At 43.1% G+C, this 21358-nt stretch overlaps 1 protein-coding gene across 3 annotated transcripts in view; it reads left to right on the forward strand.

Moving 5' to 3' along the window:
• Positions 1 to 21358, forward strand: part of AAGAB (alpha and gamma adaptin binding protein) — a 64755-nt gene that overhangs the window by 23023 nt on the left and 20374 nt on the right. For all 3 annotated transcript variants that reach the window (XM_019832191.3, XM_003987012.5, XM_019832189.2), the window contains exons 2-5: positions 6575 to 6765; positions 6908 to 7004; positions 7550 to 7639; positions 10558 to 10641. In XM_019832191.3, coding sequence (XP_019687750.1) covers positions 6971 to 7004; positions 7550 to 7639; positions 10558 to 10641 — 208 coding nt within the window. In that variant the 5' untranslated portion in view covers positions 6575 to 6765; positions 6908 to 6970. The remainder of the gene's footprint in view (positions 1 to 6574; positions 6766 to 6907; positions 7005 to 7549; positions 7640 to 10557; positions 10642 to 21358) is intronic.

A 21358-nucleotide genomic window follows, 5' to 3' on the forward strand; every position in this document is an offset into this window, starting at 1 on the left:
CTCGCACGGGGAGGCGGCAGGGTGATGGCTCAGAGAATCACAGACGAGGATTTCCCCACACTGGTCCTTACAGAGGCCTGGCGCTAAGCCTGCACAGTTCTAAGCGTTAAGTATCACACCGGTGGAGATGGCCCCTTGTACTTGGGGAATAATCTGTTCATAACTGCTACAAAGTGTGTGACAGCAGGCCCCTTTCTAGGACCTTTCAGGAAATCGCACTATGAGATTGTAACTAGTTGCAACAATATGGAGCCTTGATGATTTTTAAAGGTCTCTCTTTGCCTTTCCTTGCTGGCTGATGGGAAGTCTGGCCTTCATAGTTTTTCCTAAAGCACATTTTACCCGATTCTTTTCTTTCATAATGGCTACTTTCCCCTTCAACTGACGTCAGACTCTGCTGCCTCCTATAATTTTCCTAATTGCTTTCTCTTCTGTCTCAGTCTGTGCCTTAACAATGGAAAAGAAACATTTGAGAAGGCATATTTTGGGAAGGGAGGGGCCAGAGCAGCTCAAGGACGCGGTCGTTTCCCCGTTGCACTTTTTCTTACCCGCCTCTGCCCGTGCATCTCTGGCCCAGCCTCTTGTCCAGAGTGCAGCACGTGGGCAGACACCTGAGCCCGGGAGGAGGGAAATGAACACTTAATGGGGGCAACTCAGTGCCCAGTGCCTGCCTGCACCTTCTCACGCATCGTTGCATTTAATCTGCAAGAAGCCATTTGAGAAGTGTGTTTGTCCCTTTGCCGGTGAGGAAATGAGACACAGAGAGGTCAATTTTTTGTTCTCACAGAGGATCAGCATTCAAATGTAGGTCTGTCTGACCCCAGGTCTGTGCTGTCTCTATTTTATGGCCTTTTCTTTTTTTTTTTCAATATATGAAATTTATTGTCAAATTGGTTTCCATACAACACCCAGTGCTCATCCCAAAAGGTGCCCTCCTCCATACCCATCACCCACCCTCCCACCCCCCCATCAACCCTCAGTTTGTTCTCAGTTTTTAAGAGTCTCTTATGCTTTGGCTCTCTCCCACTCTAACCTCGTTTTTTTTTTTTTCCCCTTCCCTTCCCCCATGGGTTTCTGTTAAGTTTCTCAGGATCCACATAAGAGTGAAAACATATGGTATCTGTCTTTCTCTGTATGGCTTATTTCACTTAGCATCACACTCTCCAGTTCCATCCATGTTGCTACAGAGGGCCATATTTCATTCTTTCTCATTGCCACGTAGTATTCCATTGTGTATATAAACCACAATTTCTTTATCCATTCATCAGTTAATGGACATTTAGGCTTTTCCCACAATTTGGCTATTGTTGAGAGTGCTGCTATAAACATTGGGGTACAAGTGCCCCTATGCATCAGCACTCCTGTATCCCTTGGGTAAATTCCTAGCAGTGCTCTTGCTGGGTCATCGGATAGGTCTATTTTTAATTTTTTGAGGAGCCTCCACACTGCTTTCCAGAGCGGCTGCACCAATTTGCATTCCCACCAACAGTGCAAGAGGGTTCCCGTTTCTCCACATCCTCTCCAGCATCTACAGTCTCCTGATTTGTTCATTTTGGCCTCTCTGACTGGCGTGAGGTGATACCTGAGTGTGGTTTTGATTTGTATTTCCCTGATGAGGAGCGACGTTGAGCATCTTTTCATGTGCCTGTCGGCCATCCGGATGTCTTCTTTAGAGAAGTGTCTATTCATGTCTTCTGTTTTATGGCCTTTTCTATTCTGGTTAGTACTGTCAGTGCAGAGGGGAGGGAGAGGAACCTTGGGCCCCCGGAGGAGTGGATACCAGGGGTGGGAGGTTTGATACCTTGCGGAAAAGGCAGCTTCAGTTCTCGGAGAAAGTAGAAACCCAGCTGATTTCTGGGAGGATCATCTTGATTTGGAGTGGCAGCTGTCATTTCCCTCTGGGCATAGAAAATATGACTTAACCACTGGACGGCTTCTCTTCACAAAGAATGTCGCGATTCATTAAGGGGACGTTAATTCTTCTGGTGTCAAAAGTGTCCTGAATTCTACTGAAGAAGATAGGGTTAATCTAAAGCAGTATCAATGCATTTAAGTTAGAATGGACTTGTTTTGTCTTTTTTGGCTGGAGTGGATAGATGAGGGGGTAAGGTAAGGGTTAGTATGTGTGGGGGTGAGAGAGAGAGGGAGGGAGGGATTGCAAATGTGTACTTTTGGTGTTGGTAGAATTCACCTCGGAACTCGAATGTGCTTCCTAATTCATGCTAGAGTATCACCTCTTACCGATTCTGAACTAAGGATAGCTGTGTGCATGCCTCCTCTGATTTGACTGCTTACCAAATTTACACTCTCTGAGGGAAGTGACATTAGGACAGACAGAAGTACAGAGCGGGTGTGAGGACAAAGCAGTCATTGGGTTGCGGAGCTGACGTGCTTCCTTGGCATACGCCTTTGTTCCGTTCTCTTGAATCTTGTCCCTGACTTGCCAGGTGGGACTGTAGGGGAAAGAAGTTCACGAAAGAAGCAAGAATAAATCGGAGTGGCAGGAGAACTGGTGGCTATGTGTACCCGTTTCTCAAAGAGGGCAAGAGATTTATACTTGCACTTAAAGCCGGGGGAAATGTTCATACTTGCTCCTGGAACTGGGTTGACGTTTAACTTCTCATCCGAAAACACTACAGGTTACTATTTTAAGCTGTGAGACCAAGTTTGTGGCAACAGACTGGCAATTCATCATCTCGTATTTGTCTCTTAAACAATGATGTACTGCAGCTCCACCAGGTGGCTGCCAACAGCGGGAAGGAGACAGGCCAGCATCCACCAGGCGGAGGGAGAACTGCTCTTGACTTCATTTGTGCATTGTTTTGACTACATCAAAATTCATTTTAGTGAAGGGCAAAGAAGGGGGAAAAAAAAAAACACATTGCGGGTTTCTCTAGGAAGTCTGGCAAAAAACCAAACAGCAACAAAAACCAAAACACAATCACTGTAACTCACTTATAACATATAAATACCCAAAACCCATAGACCGTTTTCGGATGGGTTAATTGTGCTTTAGGCTCGTATATTCTGATGCCTTTGTTCTGGCTATTATTTTTGGTTTTCATAAAAAAGTGGGAGATACTGTAAGCCCATAGGTTAGTTTGGGCTTGTGACCATTAGACATGTGAGTGTGATCTAGCTCGGATCCTGAATATCACCAGTATTGCATCACAGTGTAGTAGGGAAAAGTGCTGGTGACCTGAGTTTCGTTTTAGGCTCTTCTCCCTTAGGCAAGTGGCTTCTCCTCCCCCTCCTCCCCCTCCTCCCCCTCCTCCCCCCTCCCCCTCCCCCTCCTCCTCCCCCTCCCCCCTCCCTTTTTTTTTTTTTTTTTGGGTCCTCAGTTTTCCCATCTGTGAAATGAGTAAACGGTACTGGCTCATCTCCAGAAACTCTTAGTCATGTGCATAAGCGTTTGAGCAATTCTTGTTTTAACGTGGAAAAGAATAAACTTGTTAGACGTTTGAAACCAAATAGAAAAGACAAGTAAGTGAGAAAAGCCATATTTAGTGTAGACATTTACATTTCTAAAATTAAAGTGTACATTATGAAATTGATGACAAAAAGAATGAGACCGTTCACTTTTCTCTAGTTGTGAGATGGCACAGGTGTGATGATAAAGTGCATATTCAGCCTCTCTGAAAGTATCTGATTGGACATAAAATGTTACAAATGAAAGAATCTGATAAGTGGATTGAGCCATCAAGTTATTCCAGGGAGCACAATAAGGAAACACACACACCCAGCTAGGAAAACACTGACAGGTGAAATTCATTTTCCCAGCCTATTGGTTCTGTTCTCATCCAGGTGTAGAGAAAAGAGAAATTGCTTCTTTCTGTGTGTTCGGTAAATATCTTAATCACTTGGAAATCAGAGAAGAGACAAAACTAAAATTTTAAGAGCTCTGAGAAGCACATGGGTCTGTTGTCTTGTGCTCTATGCATTGATTAATAAAACGAACCACGCTTAATGGATCCCAATGTCCTAAATTGCAGTCAGTAAGGAGGTGACCCCTTAATTGATTTTCTTTTTCCAGGTTAGTTGAAGACTGTGATTTCAAAAACGCATAGCTGAAATTTTATTCCAGTTTTTAACGAGACAAGCGGTGTAGGAAATCTCAAGAACCGCCTGTGGTGACAGCAGGAGTTCTGGTCCCACTCTTTGTCCTTTGCCCCATAACACGTGGAAACAGTATTTTACTCTCTGTATTCCCTACTTAAAAAAAAAAAAAAAAAGTTAATTTGTTCGTTATTTAAAAAAAAATGCCCATGAATGAAGAAAACAGATTCCATATGGTAGCTCCTCCTACCCTTAAAAAATCAGTTTATACAATTTTTGCTACTCCCCTTGGTTTAGTTTGCCTTCTTCCATATGTGCTTTTATCGGCATATTGCTGGACCACCTGCTTGGAGTTAGGAAGATTAGCTTTGAATGCAACATAGACTTTGATCTAGGAGGTTTGGTGGTTTTTTTTTTTTTTTTTTTTCTTTTTCTGTGAGACACTTACATGAAAACAGAATCTTTGATTTTTACACTTTCTCTGTTCTTCCTGCTCACTTCCTACCTGAACTTGTCATAATGCTCCATGGAGGACATTGCAGCTGGCTGCTAAGGAATTGCTTGATAATTAATGAAAGATTACTTTATGTAGAAATTAAGCAGCAAGAACTGTCGATTTCTTGAACAGACAAGACGAATTCAGATTTTCAAATATTGGCATAGACCTATGGTAATTTACAAGTAACAATTCTGGTTGCAGTGAAAAATTTTAGAAAGTTAGTTTCACAGTGTGTGCCATATGTCAAATGTAGTCTTAAATTTATTTTAAATTTAGTTATTTTAATTTTTTTTTTTAAAAGGAGGGGTTTTATTTTCAGACCGTTTCCTCCTAATAACCACACGAAGATAGTTTCCCAGTGAAAAGCACGCATATATGCACGTACACGCTTTGTAAGTTACTATACATTAATCCTAGCAGTCTTTTGGACTACATAATTTCCCCAGATCTTTTTGTTTGAGCAAAAACTATGGCAGTGTTTCAAATACATAATCTTAGCTCTGGAACTGAAAATTTAGCTTCTAGTTTTCTATGTCCTGCTAACTGTGAGTTTGAGGAATATTTTATAAAATAATATTCATCTTACTTTGCATTGAAAAGGAGTTTGTGGCCATTTTGCCATATATTCTCTTTTTTAAAATAAAGTCACTTTTTAAAAATGTTTATTTATTTTTGAAAGAGAGACAGAGCATGAGTGGAGGAGGGGCAGAGAGAGACGGAGACACAGAATCTGAAGCAGGCTCCAGGCTCTGAGCTGTCAGCACAGAGCCCGACGTGGGCCTCGAACTCACGAACCATGAGATCATGACCTGAGTCGAAGTTGGATGCCCAACCAACTGAGCCACCCAGGCACCGCTAAAGTCACTCTTTTTTAAAGTTTATTTTGAGAGAGAGAGAGAGAGAGAGAGAGAGAGGGAGGGCAAGAGGGAGAGTGGGGGGAGGGGCAGAGAAAGAAAGAGAATCCCAAGCAGGCTCTGTGCTGTCAGTGTGGAGCCCTGCTGGGACTTGATCTCATGAACTGTGAGATCATGACCCGAGCTCAAATCAAGAGTCAGGCACTTAAACCGACTGAGCCACCCAGACACCCGCCATACCTTCTTATAAGAACCCAATTTTAGTGGCATGTTATTTTACCTCTCTAAACTTACTTTCCACATAAAACATGGGTTGTGGGTATGGATGTGAGAGATGGGAGTTTAGGGTAGGACAGTTTCTAATGTTTTCCACTTCTGAATACGTTACGGCATTACGGAAGCAAACTGCTCAGTGGTTCCATGTCCTCATCTATATTTGTTCATCGTTGATTTGGCTTTTACTGTAAGAATTTCATTAGTTATAGCCACACTGCACATGGGTTTCTGAAAGATTTAGTTACATCCTAAATAAATTTGCTTGGCTGTTATGTCTTTAAATGATGCCAAAAGTGTCTTTATCGAACAAAAATTTGAGTTGGCTTTCGAAGAATCTGAACAAGGCTGAGTATAAATGGAATTGGGGTCATTTATCAGAATCCATTCTTTTCTATCTTTAGTTGAATTAATGTGTAAGCATTTGGCTCAAGGAATATGTGTAGCTTTTATTTTATTAATGGTTTAGCCTTACTGCTGTCTTCCTTTCAGCTTGCGGTAAGTACACAATAGTTCCAGATTCCTGAAGATTCTTGTAATCTTGCCTCTCACATGAAGTATGTAGGCAATAAAATAAACGTAAGCTGTTCTTTCTTTTCTGCTTGCTTTTTTCTGGGTGTTTGGCTAAATAGCTCTTTTGTTGCCTGCTGTCTGACCTGATCACAATCGTTCTTGTATTCTTAAAAGAGCCGATGAGTTCGATTATGCCACCATTACTTTCACAATCAAATGATAGAGAAGGAAATACCCTGATAAGTGGGGGGCTTTTTGAAATCTTTACCGAAAGAGAAGCAGCCAGAGTACCCTGTTAGTCTGATACTTGACCGTGAAACTTGACCAGTGTGTATCAGTTTGTGCACTTTCCATGCTAACGTTGTGTCCTTTTGTTCAGATATCCTTGGAGCAGAAGATCTTCTCGTGGAAGTGACTGCCGATGATGCCGTGAGGTTTTACCCCTGGACCATTGATAACAAATACTATTCGGCAGACATCAATCTGTGCGTGGTGCCAAACAAATGTCTCGTCACTGCCGAGGTGGCGGAGTCCGTCCAAGCGTTGGTGGTTTACTTTGACAGCACGCAAGTAAGCTTTGGTTTTCCAGGGACCTTGAGGAGGAAATTATTTTGTGCTTCCCCCCCCCCCCCCCCCGCCCCGCCTTTTCCATGAGGTCTCTTACTGTCTCTTTTTCTGGGTTGGTTGGTTTGTTTGTTTTTCCTCCCTCCAGAAATCTGGTCTTGATAGTGTTTCCTCCTGGCTTCCACTGGCAGAAGCATGGCTACCTGAGGTCATGATCTTGGTCTGTGACAGAGTGTGTGAAAATGGTAAGGCGTGCCAACGGGGCTACGGTTGGTACATACAGTTGCTGTGCCTTGGGAAGCAGAGTACTTTTGTTCTCTTAACTTAGTATATCTCCTGTGATTTTATTACTGTATAGAACTATTTTCAGCTATGTCTCTTTGGAATCTTGTAATACTTACATTTTATTTTTTATGAACGGACACTTGGGGTTTGAGATACCATCTTTTTTCTTTTAAATGTTTATTTTTGAAAGAGAGAGAGAGACACAGAGTGCGAGTGGGGGAAGGGCAGAGAGAGAGGGAGACACAGAATCTGCAGCAGGCCCCAGGCTCCAAGCTGTCAAGCTTTGAACCCACCAACCGTGAGATCATGACCTTAGCCGAAGTCAGATACTTAACCGACTAAGCTACCCAGGCACCCCGAGAAATCATCTTCTTTATATTACTTTATTTTGGGTGCCTTTAGAATAACCTTGACATTAAGGGCAGCACTGAGATTTGTGGAGAGTATTGCAGCAATATTCTGTTTGAAAAATTTTTTTACTTACGAAGATTCTTTTGCATGTTAGGTGTAAACCGACAAAAAGCTCAAGAATGGTGTATCAAACATGGCTTTGAATTGGTAGAGCTTAGTCCGGAAGAGCTGCCGGAGGAGGATGGTAAGTATTTATGTGTCAGGAGAAACATGGCGTTTGGATTCAGAGATGAGGGAGCATTTTAATTTGGGGAAGAAGAATCGAAGTGAAATTAAAAAAATATTTTTTCCTCAGTTGTTTGAAAAGATGTGTGCAAAACCCATTGATGTGGTCTTACTGGTAATCAAATAATCCATTTATTTGTCTTCACCATGCACGTTAGGACTTTTGAAATACTGTTTGTGTTTTTCTTACGGATGAAGATAGAGGATTTCTACCTTAAATCTCAGTCATTTCCCCAATCTCTTATACTTTCTCCACTGCCAAAAAAAAAAAAAAAAAAAAGAGGGTTTGACCTATATTCATAAATAGTTAATGTTCCTTATTTTGAATTCTTAATATCCTAAGGCTGAATTTCCAGGGACCTCAGGAAGGGCATGCCAGCCCTATTTTTATGTCTTTTGGACATTTGAAACTACAAATAGACCCAGAATCCCCACTCCTTTCCCCCCCGGGGCAGCTTTTCACTTAGCTGCCTTCCACTATACTCTGGACCTTTTGTTTCTTCCCACATCTCTCTTCCCCCCCGCCCCCCCATTCCTCTTCTTACCTTCTCTGCTTCCAAATATACTCGTGCTCCCTGCTGTGGGACCTACCAAGATAAGACAGGTTTTGGCCCACCAAAACCTCATAATCTAGTACAAGAGATAAACATATATGAACAATTGAATTACCAAGTGGAATATCATAAATATTTAAAAAAATATATATTGGTGCTGTGGTATTTCAGTGATGGGAGAGATCATTTCCGTTTAGAAATGTGAAGACTGTGTTGGCCTCATGAACTCTGACCTCTCACTTGTTCCATGGGGAAGAAATGGAAAAGGTGCTGGGCTTGTAGTTAGGGGACCAGTTGGGGTGTAGCATCGAGAAGATGCCAGTTGTTACAAAAGATATTTTAAGGCACAACCAATATGGATTAAAGCACATAGATAGGATAGAAGTAATCATTACATGAAACCTACCTAATTTTCTTGAAAGGAATTAAGAAATATCTTTTTATATTCTGGCTTATTTAGAATTTTTCCAAAATGTTACCTTTGGAAATAAAACCGTGCCAGAGAAGAAGAGGACAAAAATGAAATAAAAAGGCTGATTTTTCTCCCTGTACATTTTTAATAATAACTAAAAATGAACAAGTACAGTTTCTCTTCTCACATCTTTCCAGGTCCCCTAAAACTTGTGCCTTGTTTTGTGTATATGAACATGTACATAATTGCTTATTTCTGGCACTAGAATTTTCTCATCTTAGTGTTGCCCCTGAGAGTCAACATTTGAGTCATTTATTTAAATCTGTTTTTATTTTGTAATTTCTCCTCCCTTATACCACCACACATCTCCTTGCTCCTTGTCTGAACAATGCTCTTGCATTAATTTAGCTTAATATTAAAATAAACTTTTAACATATCATCTTTAGGTGAAGTGATTAAGTCCTCCCTAGAAGTTTTAACAACAAACTGTATGCTTTGTATGCGTGTGTTCTAACCCCAGGTATGAGAATTCATGCTTGTTTGGATTAACTTTCATCTTCCTGGTTCTAGCTCTTTATTTCAGACCCTTTTTATGGCTTCTGGTTCTGACATCTGAGGTATTCTTCTTTTAAGAACAGAATTATTCATAGTGAAGATAAACCTGCCTTTTTATTTCCTCATTTAGACATGATGGCAATAAAATTCATCTTTGTGTTTTCAGTTTAAGCCTCACCGTATTTGTTGGGTTGGTAGGTTGGTATCTTTCAAATGATTCATCCATCCATCAGTAGTTACTGAGTGCCTGGTGTCCTTCAGGCGCCACATTAGCTGGTGGTTCCCGCCAGCCTTTGTCGGGGCGGGGGGGGGGGGTGGTGTGTGGCTATGCTGAGTGGTGTCAGCCCCACTTTTCTTTGAGAATGGCATGTGTGATTTGCCCTTGATCAAATAGCTAACAAGTTACAGAGCCTGAGTTCAAATTCAGATCTTCTGACTTCTAATTCTGTGCCGGGTCAGGCCACTGGACACAGGTTCTACATGGATGGTGCCCTGTAAGCTCTTAGGAGACTTTGTCTTCCAACCACATGAAAACTTTTTCTGCCATTATTTTCCATACAGTCTTTCATGTTCAATTTCCATTGTACACATATCTGCAAGCCAAGAATGTCATCTTCTTAGTATGCTAACCGGGATTATTGCCCTGTTATTTTGAGTAGTATCAGTTAAATTCCAGAAGCAAGATAGTACGAATACTAAACCGGCAAAACTGAGTTGTTGGTTTTGATTTTTAATGACCCTTGTCTGTCTCCTACACTTACAGTAATTTTACTTCTCACCCTTAAACTGTGTCTCTCTGATAAGGAAATTGTTCTCCAAAACCTGTTATAAACAGTGATTGTATTCTGTGGTTCCCAGAAGAAGATAGGGCATTTACAAGATTTTATGGCATTACCAAGAGGACCTTTCCTGCCTTCAGGAAACTCATTCTCTATAAATAACCAAAATTGGTATTTCTAGTGGTATGCCAGGATTGTGTAATTAACAGGAACTAACATTTTTAGGAGAATATGAGTGGGTTCCATTGTGAGGTGATAGAGATGACTTTATCATATAAACCTTTTCTGTTGTGCATTTATTTCATTGATTTAGTTTCACGGATATTCCTATTAGGAGCTCTGAGCTCTGCATTTATTTTTTCTTTATTACATAACTTATAGTGTGAAATACCAACTAAATAAGCAAGATAATATAATTAATCCACAGTTACACTTCCTTGGGGGATACACCCCCACACCCCCACACACACATATATACGCACACACACACATATATATATATACGTACATACACACGTATTTATGTATGTGTGTATAAATGTTTGTATAAATGTATCTATTTCCCCTTCCTGATTAGATGACTTCCCAGAATCTACAGGAGTAAAGCGAATCATTCAAGCCTTGAATGCAAACGTCTGGTCCAATGTAGTGATGAAGAATGGTAAGTAACTTGGTACTAAAAGTCCTGAGGAGTTTTTTTCCTCTTGTTCCTTGTAGGTTTTAAATTATTTGGATATATGTGGGACCATGAGGATTACATGAAATTTGTACATTTGTTCAATTTTAAGTCCCCAGTTGAAGGAAGAGCCAAAAGTAACATTACTAAGAATTTATAATATGTTTATTTTTAATTTTTTTGAACGTTTGTTTATTATTGAGAAACAGAGCATGAGCAGGGGAGGGGCAGAGAGAAGGGGAGACACAGAATCCGAAGCAGGCTCGAGGCTCTGTGCTGTCGGCACAGAGCCTGACGCGGGGCTCGAACTCACAAACTGGGAGATCATGACCTGAGCTGAAGTCGGACGCTCAGCCGACTGAGCCACCCAGGCGCCCCACCTTTTTTTTATGATACATGTTTAATAGTTAATTCAGTGAGGATTTAAGAACCTAGAGCTTGCTTAAAATATGCCTAGCATTGTCTTTGGCTTTGAGAAATACCCCCAAAATTAGAAAACATGAACCCTATCCCTAAGGAGCTCATAGTCCGGCTGTGGGATCAAAGTGTGCACTTTTAACATGCTGGGTAATCAGGCGAGGCAGTCTTTGATGAGTGCAGAACGACTCATACAAGCAGTAAACACATGGAGGTCACAGATGTGGTCTTTGCGGTGGGCACGAGTATATAGATCTTCACGGTGAACGCAGGTCTCGGCAGTGGTGTTCTTGGTCCAGATTTGGGTTATTGAAGGGGAGAGTGACAAAAAGGGAGGAAGCATGGCATCAAGAGTAATGGTTGTATGTTCCAGGGTCACTTAGCAGTTGGAGCTAGCTTAGGAGAGAGAGACCTGACTGCTAGTCAGGAGAATCTGGAGAATCTGACTTTTTCCTATAGGAATTGGTGAGTCACTAGAGGTATTGTGACCAGAGTGACACAGAGAAGTTGGCATCTTTCAAAGGGTAATGCGATGGCGGTGTGCAGGGGAGTGTGGCGGTTGAAGCCGGTGGAGGAGAGCCAGAGTGAGGAGGTGGGGCCTGGACCGATGTGGCGCAAGTGGCCGTGGGGCGGGAAGCTGGACCCGAAATGCAGTGTGAAGGGGGTAGGCTGCTTGGTGCGCGTTACCCTCTTATTGTCTGTATTAGTTTGCTCAGGCTGCGGTAACAAAGTATGGCAAGCCGGAAGCTTAGGATGACAGGTGTTTATGGTCTCACAGCTTTAGATGCCAGGTGTGTGAAACCAAGGAGTCAGCGGGGCCATGCTAGGGAAGGATCTTTTCGCTTCTCCCGTCTCGCGGTTTTTGGGCTTGTGACCGTCTCCCTGTGTGCCTGTCTGTGTGCAGATTTTTTTGTGTGTGTAAGGACGTTAGTCATGTTGTGTTAACGGCACACCCTACTTCAGTGTGACTTCATCTTAACTAATTAATACTGCAAATAGGGTCACATGCGGAGGTGTTAGGAGTTAGAACTTCAGCATGTGAATTTGGTGAGGAATACAGTTGAACCCATAACTTAGTCCTTTAGGAATTGCTGATTGTGTGTTTCTGTCTTGTAGCACCTGGCTGTCTCAGCAAGTATGCTATGGGAGGTGAAACACGACAGAAAGTGATGAGAAAAACCCCATTGACACTGAGCTCACCCCATCTACCCTGAGATACAAGAGTGAAGTGGAAGATCAGTTTTAAAAAGTTTTTTTTAATGTTTATTTATTTTTGAAGGAGAGAGAGAGAGCGAGAGAGAGAGCGAGCATGAGTGGGGGAGGGGCAGAGAGAGAGGGAGACAGAATCGGAAGCAGGCTCCAGGCTCTTTGCTGACAGCACAGAACCCGACGCGGGGCTCAAACTCACGAGCTGTGAGATCATGACCCAAGCCAAAGTCTGACGCCCAACCGACTGAGCCACACAGGTGCCCCAAGATCAGTTTTATAGAAGTAAAATATTTCATCTCAAGTTTTGGTTGACACTTGAGTGTTTGTTTTTAAAAAAAAATTTTTTTTAACATTTATTTATTATTGAGAGACAGAGACAGAGCATGAACATGGGAGGGGCAGAGAGAGAGGCTGACAGCAGGCTCCAGGCTCCGAGCTGTCAGCACGGAGCCCGACGCGGGGCTCGAACACACAAACTGCGAGATCATGACCTGAGCCGAAGTCGGATGCTTAACCGAATGAGCCACCCAGGCGCCCCAGCACTTGAGTGTTAAGTGAGATCGGGGCCCTTTAGCTTGCCTGAGATATGACCTGACCCACGTCATCATCAGCGAAACTCCTTGTGGTATAGTAAGCTACTCCTTCCCCTTTTCTTCCCTTCTGTCCTTCCTCTTCCTCACTTTATTCTTCCTCGGGGGGATCCTAAAGTGTCTCTTGCGTTGAATTGCAACGTAGATTTTATTCTTTTTCAGTAGCAGTCAAAATAAGGCCCGGGGTGCCTGGGTGGCTCAGTTGGTTAAGCGTCCAACTTCGGCTCAGGTTGTTTTGGACCCTAAACGATATTCTTTGGAGAACTGCAGAGCAAAGAGGCATGCCACTGGTATTTCATGGCTCTTTGCTCTGAGTGTGTCTGCATTCTTCTTTTCTCCTCAGTGTTGGTACGCTGATTTGCCATTAACAAAAAACCAAACTATTGCCATCAGCTTAATTCCAAGATCAAGAGGATCCTGAACTATGTGGTATGAAGGAAACTTCACTGTCTTCTCTCTAGGAGGAGCCCTAGATACGGAAATGCAGTGACATTTGGATGCAACCCAGGTCCTAGGAAGCGTGAAGGTCGCCCTTTGCGTAGCGTCACATCTTAGATTAGAGACTGAGCTCTGTGTGGTTGTGGGGTGGGACCTCCGACTCTTCCAGAGTGACCTACTTCCGTGCTCTTTGCAGAGCCTCGCTTTGCTGGCGGTCTCCCTGCCCAGGGAGCTGCTCCTTCCTCCCAGCAGGCTTTTCTTGAATGTCTGCTAGCAGGTGCTCAGACTGGTTAATTTGTCTTTTGGGGACCTCCTCCTCTAGATTTCTTTCACTCCCCTCCTTTCTCTTTTTCTTCTTCTGTTTCTCTCTTAAAAAAAATTACGGTTAATAAACGAAGCATAAAATTTACCACGTTAACCGTTTTTATGTATACAGTTCAGAGGCATTACTTATATTCTCGTTGTTATGCAGCCATTCCCAGTCAAAGTTATTGTTTGTTTGTTTTTGAGAAAGAGAGAGAGCAGGGGAGGGGCAGAGAGAGAGAGAGAGAGAGAGAGAGAGAGGGAGACAGGATCTGAAGCAGGCTCTGTGCTGACAGCAGAGCGCCCAAAGGGGGCTTGAACTCCCGAACCACGAGATCATGACCTGAGCCAAAGTCAGATGCTTAACTGAGCCACCAAGGCACTCCTCAAAGTTTTTTAAACCAAAAAAATTTTAAGTTGCAAAGTTGGTTGACAGAGAAAGACATTAGAGGTCTTTGTCGTGGTCATCATCTTCTTTTTTTTTTTTTAATTGGGAGTTCATCCAGTTATTTTAATGATGGAAGAAATGTTTACACAAGATTTTAGAGTATAGTAAGAGAGGTAGTGTGCCGAATTCATTCCAAGGCTAGCTAAACACACCCTGATCCAAACCTCTAAAGATCGTTGCCGGTAAAAAACTTTCTCATTTGTGAACATAGATGCCATGATTTTAACGAAAATATTAGCACTTAACTACTGTAATACATAGCCTCATGCATTATTATATTGTAATGAAATCTCTCCTTTACTGCTGTTTCTCTAAACAATCAAGTAGCAGTTTCCAGTCCTAACACTGCCACTCAGTTATGTGACCTTAGATCTCATTTTTTTTCTGGGCTTTATTTTTAATCTGGAAAATGAGGTTGATCCCCATGCATGGCTCCCAGCTCTGGCTGCACATTTGAATCACCTGAGACCCTTTTACAAGCTGTGGCTCAGGCAAACCATTTATCTCAGAAGGGAGGGGCAGCTACAGTATATATTTTCAGTGCCTCAGGAATTAAAATATGCGGCCCTGGCTGACAACCGCTGACATCCAGGATAGTCATCTAGTGTGCTCCATCCACAGGAGTAAATTAGGCATTCTGACAGCAGCATTAGCCCGGACTGACTTGCTTTCTCCCATTCCTAAATCGTGGCGTATTTGCAAGTCAGTCCTCTGACATACAAAGCCAGAGGGAAAAGACAGGCTTGCCCAGCGTAGAGTCACCTAGAGGCAAAGGCAAAAATAGTGGGCACTGCGTTCCATACTTCCTTGGTACCTGTTTCTAGGAGGGGCTAGTGTTAGGACAAAGTCACCGGTGTTTGTATTACATAAGCCTCCTTGAGATCCGAAAGAAAGAATAGCCTTTGTAAGTAGCTAATTGTCTAGGAGCATAAGTGAGATCCAAGGTGTACCTGAGCCATTTGAGTTTTTCTTCTGTCATCCTCAAATCTCTCTCTGGTCCATAATTTAAATCCAATTTCAAGTTCATTCATGCATTAAAAAAAATATTTATTGGTGCACCTGGGTGGCTCAGTCGGTTAAGTGTCCGGCTTCAGCTTGGGTCATGATCTCGCGGTCTGTGGGTTTGAGCCCCGCCATCGGGCCCTGTGCTGACAGCTCGGAGCCTGGAGCCTGCTTCGGATTCTGTGTCTCCCTCTCTCTCTCTCTGCCCTTCCCCTGCTCACACTCTGTCTCTTAAAAATGAATAAATGCTAAAAAAAAAAAATTTTTTTTAGGTATTTATTGAGTGTGTCTCGTGTGCCACTTACTGTTTTGTGCGCTTGGAATACATCAGTGAACAAAACACAAATTTGTGTCCTTGTGGAGTTTTCATTCAGGTGGGGGGCAGTGACCAACAGACAACACAATTAGTAAATTGCACGGCAGGTTAAGGAGGTGATAAGCCGTATGGAAAAAATAATGAAGCAGGGCTGGGGATTGAGGTTGCCAGATAGACTGCAGTATTAAATTGGGTGGTCAAGGTTGGTCTCCTTGAGCGCTTGAGATTTGAGGAAGGAGATGAGATGCTGCACCAGGTGGCTATCTGGGAGCAGAACGTAGCAGGCATAGGGAGTAGGTACAGCAAGAGGCCCTATGGTGAAAGCACGCCTGATGTGTTTGAAGAATATCAAGGAACACACAGTGGCTGAGGGGAGAAGGTCAGAGGGGGCGGCGGATCAGGTTATTCGAGGCCTTGTAGGCCGTCAGGGAAACGTTCACACCTACTTAAAGTCAGCTGGGAGCTGCTGCAGGTCATTGAGTAGAAGGGTGAAGTGATCCAGCTTTAGGTCTAAAAGGACCACCGTAGCTGCTGTGCGGAGAAAAGGTGATGGAGGTGAGGAGGAAGCAGTAAGGTCTCTTAGGGGGCCATTGCAGTCCTGCAGGTAAGAGACGGTGGTGGCCCGGATCAGAGCTGTAGCAATGGAAGATGTAAGAACAGGTCAAATTCTGGATGTATCTTCAGGTAGAGCTAGCCTGATTTCCTGATGGTTTGAGGTGCGATAAAAGAGAGAGAAAGAGAGCAGTCAAGGACTGCAGGATCTGGGCCCGAGCAATTTGAAGGATAGATTGCCGTCAACTACAATGAGGAAACTACAGATAGGGCCGACTGTGAGGGCCAGGGTGACATAGGAGTAATTCAGCTTTGGACATGTTAACTTTGACATGGCTACTAGACTTCCCAGTGGAGATGTCAAGTAGCCAGTTGGATAGATGTGTGGAGTTTCAGAAGAGAGGCAGATGCGTGGCCTGGAAGAGCTCACCAAGGGAGTAAACGTAAATAAAGTGGACCAAGGACTTAGCCCAGGGACATTCCAACATCAGGAGAAGAGAAGGAACCAGCAAAGGAGACTGGAAAGAATGACCTATGAGGTAGGAAAATCAAGAGAGTAGAGTCCTAGAAGCAAAAGTGGAGTGCGCTTCAGGTGGAGGGAATGGTCAGCTGTGCCAAATGCTGCTCACAGGTCAGGTCAGGTGAGAACTGAGCATTGGCCTCTGGATTTAGCAATATGGGGACCACTAGTGACCTTGAATAGAATAGTTTTGGGAAAGTAGGTGTAAGAGATATTGGAAGGATGGGGCGCCTGGGTGGCGCAGTCGGTTAAGCGTCCGACTTCAGCCAGGTCACGATCTCGCGGTCCCTGAGTTCGAGCCCCGCGTCGGGCTCTGGGCTGATGGCTCGGAGCCTGGAGCCTGTTTCTGATTCTGTGTCTCCCTCTCTCTCTGCCCCTCCCCCGTTCATGCTCTGTCTCTCTCTGTCCCAAAAATAAATAAACGTTGAAAAAAAATTAAAAAAAAAAAAAAAGAGATATTGGAAGGAGAGAAATTGGAGACAGTGACTATAAACCTCTCTTGAAAATTTTGCAGAGAAAAGGAGCAAAGAAATAGGTGGGAGCTACTGAGAAGAGTGTGGCTAAGCTTTATTATTTTTTTAAATTTTTTAAAATAATTTTTTAATGTTTATTTTTGAAACAGAGCACTACTGGGGGGAGAGGGCAGAGAGCGAGGGAGACACAGAATCTGAAGCAGGCTCCAGACTCTGAGCTGTCAGCACAGAGCCCAATGGGAGGCTGGAGCTCACGACTCTGTGATCATGACCCGAGGGGAAATTGGACGCTTAACCGACTGAGCCACCCAGGCGTCCCAGGTTTTATTATGTTTTTAAGATCAGAGCAAGAGCAGCATGTTCCTGGGCTGAAGGGAAAGAGCCAGTAAAGAATGGAAAACTGATGATGTAGGAGGGAGAAAGGAGGGTTGCTGGAGTGATGTCCTAGAGTAGGTGAGGGGCCAGCTCCAGCGCATAAACCGAGGGATCGGCTTTGGACAGGAGGAAGAGAATGGATCTGTGGAAAGAGGCAGGAAGGGAATATATTGCTGGGTGGGGAGATACGGTGTGGAAATCTGTGGAAGTTTCTTCTGATTGCTTCAGTTCTCTCAGTGAAGTAGCAAGGCAGGTTCTCAGCTGAGAGGCCAGAAGGAGGTAGCATTAGGGTTTGAGGAGGGAGAAGGAAATACGGAAGTCCTCTAGAAAAGAGAGAATGTGAACCTAGTGATGTAAATAAAGTAAGATTGCCAGCCAGCATCAAGGGGCTCACTAGAAATGTGGTGTGATAAATTTAAAGTGAAGTCAGGCAACGTGTGTGTGTGTGTGTGTGTGTGTGTGTGTGTGTGTGTTCCCCAGCTACCTTAAGCTATACAGGTGCATGAACAGAGTAATCAGTTGTGCTTTTACCAAGCAAGGGTATCACCACAAGAGAGATGGAAGGAATTAGTGTATATAAGAGAGTAACTATGATGGTTGTGGAATTTAAAAGAAAGGGAGAAAGAATTGGTGGGGATAGGGTCAGTGAAAAGGTGATAGTTTGGAGGTGCCAGTGGAGTTGAAGAATAGTGGGATTGAAGCCCTGTTGGGACGGAGTGGGTGGAAAGGTGGGTGGTGGTCAGAGAGTGGAAGGCATGAAATTGAAATTATGGGGAGTTGTTGCTGTTGGTAGTGATAAGGTCTTAGGCATGACTGGGAGCACATGGCTGAAGTTGGATAGAGGACAGCATCGGTAGAAGACAGAGATTGTTGGAAGGATATATATGTCTACTGAACTTGCTAGGAATTCAGGCAGTAGTATTGGAGACAATGACAGTGAGCCACTAATTAAAGTTGTGAAGAAATGAGGGGAGGGTGGTGGGGGGGGCTGTTGGATGATGGTAGTGAAGTCCTTAGACACTTTCCTTCGAATAAAGATTGTCTTTGTGGAAATATCATTAGGCTTTTATATTTGGGGGAGATTTTAGGAGTAATTTAATCCACTCATTCTCCACTGAGACCCACTGGAGTTATGGGAGTGCATATCACATGCTACACATGCCGTCTGGAGATCCTTGCCTGGTTCCCAGTAACAATTACTTTAACTAGTAAGCCAGCATTACCAGTTGGTTAATAGGATGATGAGTCTCTCAGCTATATTGGATTAGAAAACTGTTAGGAGGGGCACCTGAGTGGCTCAGTCGGCTAAGCGTCTGCCTTTGGCTCAGGTCATGATCGATCTCACGGTTCGTGAGTTCAAGCCCCACTATGTGCTTACAGCACAGGGCCCACTTTGGATCCTCTGTTCCCCCCTCTCTCTGCCTCTCCCCTGCTCGTGCACACATGCCCCCTCCGAAGCTGTTAGGAACTTTTGAGCTAGTCTCTTCTATCCAGTACAGGAATGGCTTCTATGGCCAGATGACCATCCATCCTTTTTGGCTGAGTGCTTCAAATAACAGGTCCTTCAGTACTTTGTGAAATAGTTCTAGAAGCAATTAATTTCATAGAGAAATCAAAGAACTGTGTTATTACTTAGCAGATAGAATATTTTTTTATGCTGGTAGTTTGGGGAAAGGACATTTGCTTTACTTTGTCATGGAGTGGTGAAAATGTTCTCTCTGAATGATGTATTGTCTCTGCTTCTCCCTGTTACTGGCTTTCATTTTGATCACTCTTCTTCCTAGTCTTTCTAGGAGGTGAAGAATGGTCCAACGGCACTGGAAAAAATGTAGCTCAGGGCTACTGAAGTAATCAAGGGGAGGGGAAGAATGGAGATTGTCTCAAGTAGTAAGTTTGGAAAAACCAAAGCTGAGAAGGGATTTAATTGGAATCTGTAGTATATATAGGGTAGATACGGACTTGATTTCCCAAATCCCAGACTACTATAACTTAGGGACATTTCCTAAAGCTTAAAATGGTTTACCAATTACAAATAAAATGAAAGCATTATTGAACATAGCAGGAGGTAGTTTATGGAGCACATTACACTAAGAGATGATCCAAGCAGAAAATAGATATGGTTCCAAAAGGGGCTGCAATGAATTCTCATGAATGATAGTTGTTCCTAATTCAAGTGGAGAAAAGTACTTTACCTGAAATTTTAAGACTGTTATCTTGGAGAGCAATCACGTTTTTCTTCCCAGCATTTTTGATGCAGTATTTTTTCTATCAAGTCTTGTACTGGGTGGGTTGACTCATGTTCTTGAATTTTGTAGTGTTTAGTAAAGGGCATTGTTTTCTTTGTTACGAGAGTGTGTGTGGATTGGCCAGGTGAGGGCCTGTAAAACGGAGACTTTCCATGCGTGCGTCTTCCTTTTACAGATGGGGGGTGGGGGCGGGTGAGTGAGGCATCAGGGAGGAGAGGTGACTTACCCATTCTCACAGAGTGACTCAGTAGCCAAGGTAAGACCAGATGGCAGGTTTCCGACCAGGATTGTTGTTTGTTTTTCCATTACAGCATGTTGACTTACGTTATTGGCTGGTTAGAGAAATGAACACAGAGCGGTTAAATAATTTACCCAGGCTGCATGGGATATTACTGGCAGAGCCAGATGAGTTCATTCCCTCAGCCTAGGTATTCTGGCATGAGTGAGATTTTAATGAGACAGACTGGAAGTAGTGATCCTAGCTGAGATTTGGACGTTTTTGCTTATTGCGTTTAAAATAAATCTTTTAGAGGCGCCTGGGTGGCTCAGTGGGTTAAGCGTCCAGCTTCAGCTCAGGTCATGATCTTGCTGTTCCTGAGGTCGAGCCCCACATCCGGCTCTGGGCTGACAGCATAGAGCCTGGAGCCTGCTTCAGATTCTGTGTCTCTGTCTCTCTCTGCCCCTCCCCTGCTCACACTCGGTCTCTGTCTCAAAAGTAAACAAACATTAAAAAGTAAATAAAAATAAAACCTTTTAATTTTAGAGTTTTATTTTATATATTGTTTAATTGAAGTACAGCTGACATACAGTGTTATTAGGTTTAAGTATACAACATGGTGATTCAATGAGTCTGTACTTTATGCCCTGCTCGCCACAGAGGAGCTACCATGTGTCACCTTGCAACGCCATTTCAGGATCACTGACTGTATTCTCTATATGCCGTACCTAATATCCCCATGATTATTCATTCCAGAACTGGAAACCTGTCCCGCCTACTACTTTTCGCCCATTTTGCCCATCCTCCACACCCTCACAACCATCAGTTTGTTCTCTGTGCTTAGGAGTCTATTTCTGCTTCTCGTTTGTTTTGTTTTTCAGATTTCACATCTAAGTGAAATCATACGATACGTGTCTCTCCTCCTGACTCATTTCACTTAGCATAATACCCTCTAGCTTCATTCGTGTTGTCACAAATGGCAAGATTTCATTCTTTTTTACGGCTGAGAAATATTCCATTGTGTACATATATCACATCTTTATTCAGTCATCTGTCCGTGGACACATGGGTTACTTCCATATCTCGGCTGCTGTAAATACTGCAGGACGCCCAGGGGTGCATGTACCTTTTTGAATTCGTGCTTCTGTTTTCTTTGGGTAAATACCCAGTAACGGAATTACTGGATCATATGTTATTTCTCTATTTTTAATTTTTTGAGGAACCTGCTACTGTTTTCCACCTGACTATACCAATTTACACTCCCACCAGCTGTGCACAAGGGTTCCCTTTTCTCCACTTCCTCGCCAATACTTGTTGTTTCTTATCTTTTTGATTCTAGCTGTTCTGACAGGTATAAGGTGGTATCTCATTGTGGTTTTGATTTGCATTCCTCTGATGGTTCACAGTGATATTGAGCATCTTTTCATGTGTCTGTTGGCTTAGAAAAATGTGTGTCCATTTTTAATCCGATTATTTGTTTTTTGGTGTTGAGTTGTATGCATTTTTTATATATTTTGGATATTAAGTCCTTACCAGATACATCATTTGCAAGTATCGTTTGCCAGTTGGTAGATTGCCATTTTGGTTTTTTGTTCG

The sequence above is a fragment of the Felis catus genome, chromosome B3 (genome assembly GCF_018350175.1).
Source record: "Felis catus isolate Fca126 chromosome B3, F.catus_Fca126_mat1.0, whole genome shotgun sequence".
NCBI lineage: Eukaryota > Metazoa > Chordata > Mammalia > Carnivora > Felidae > Felis > Felis catus.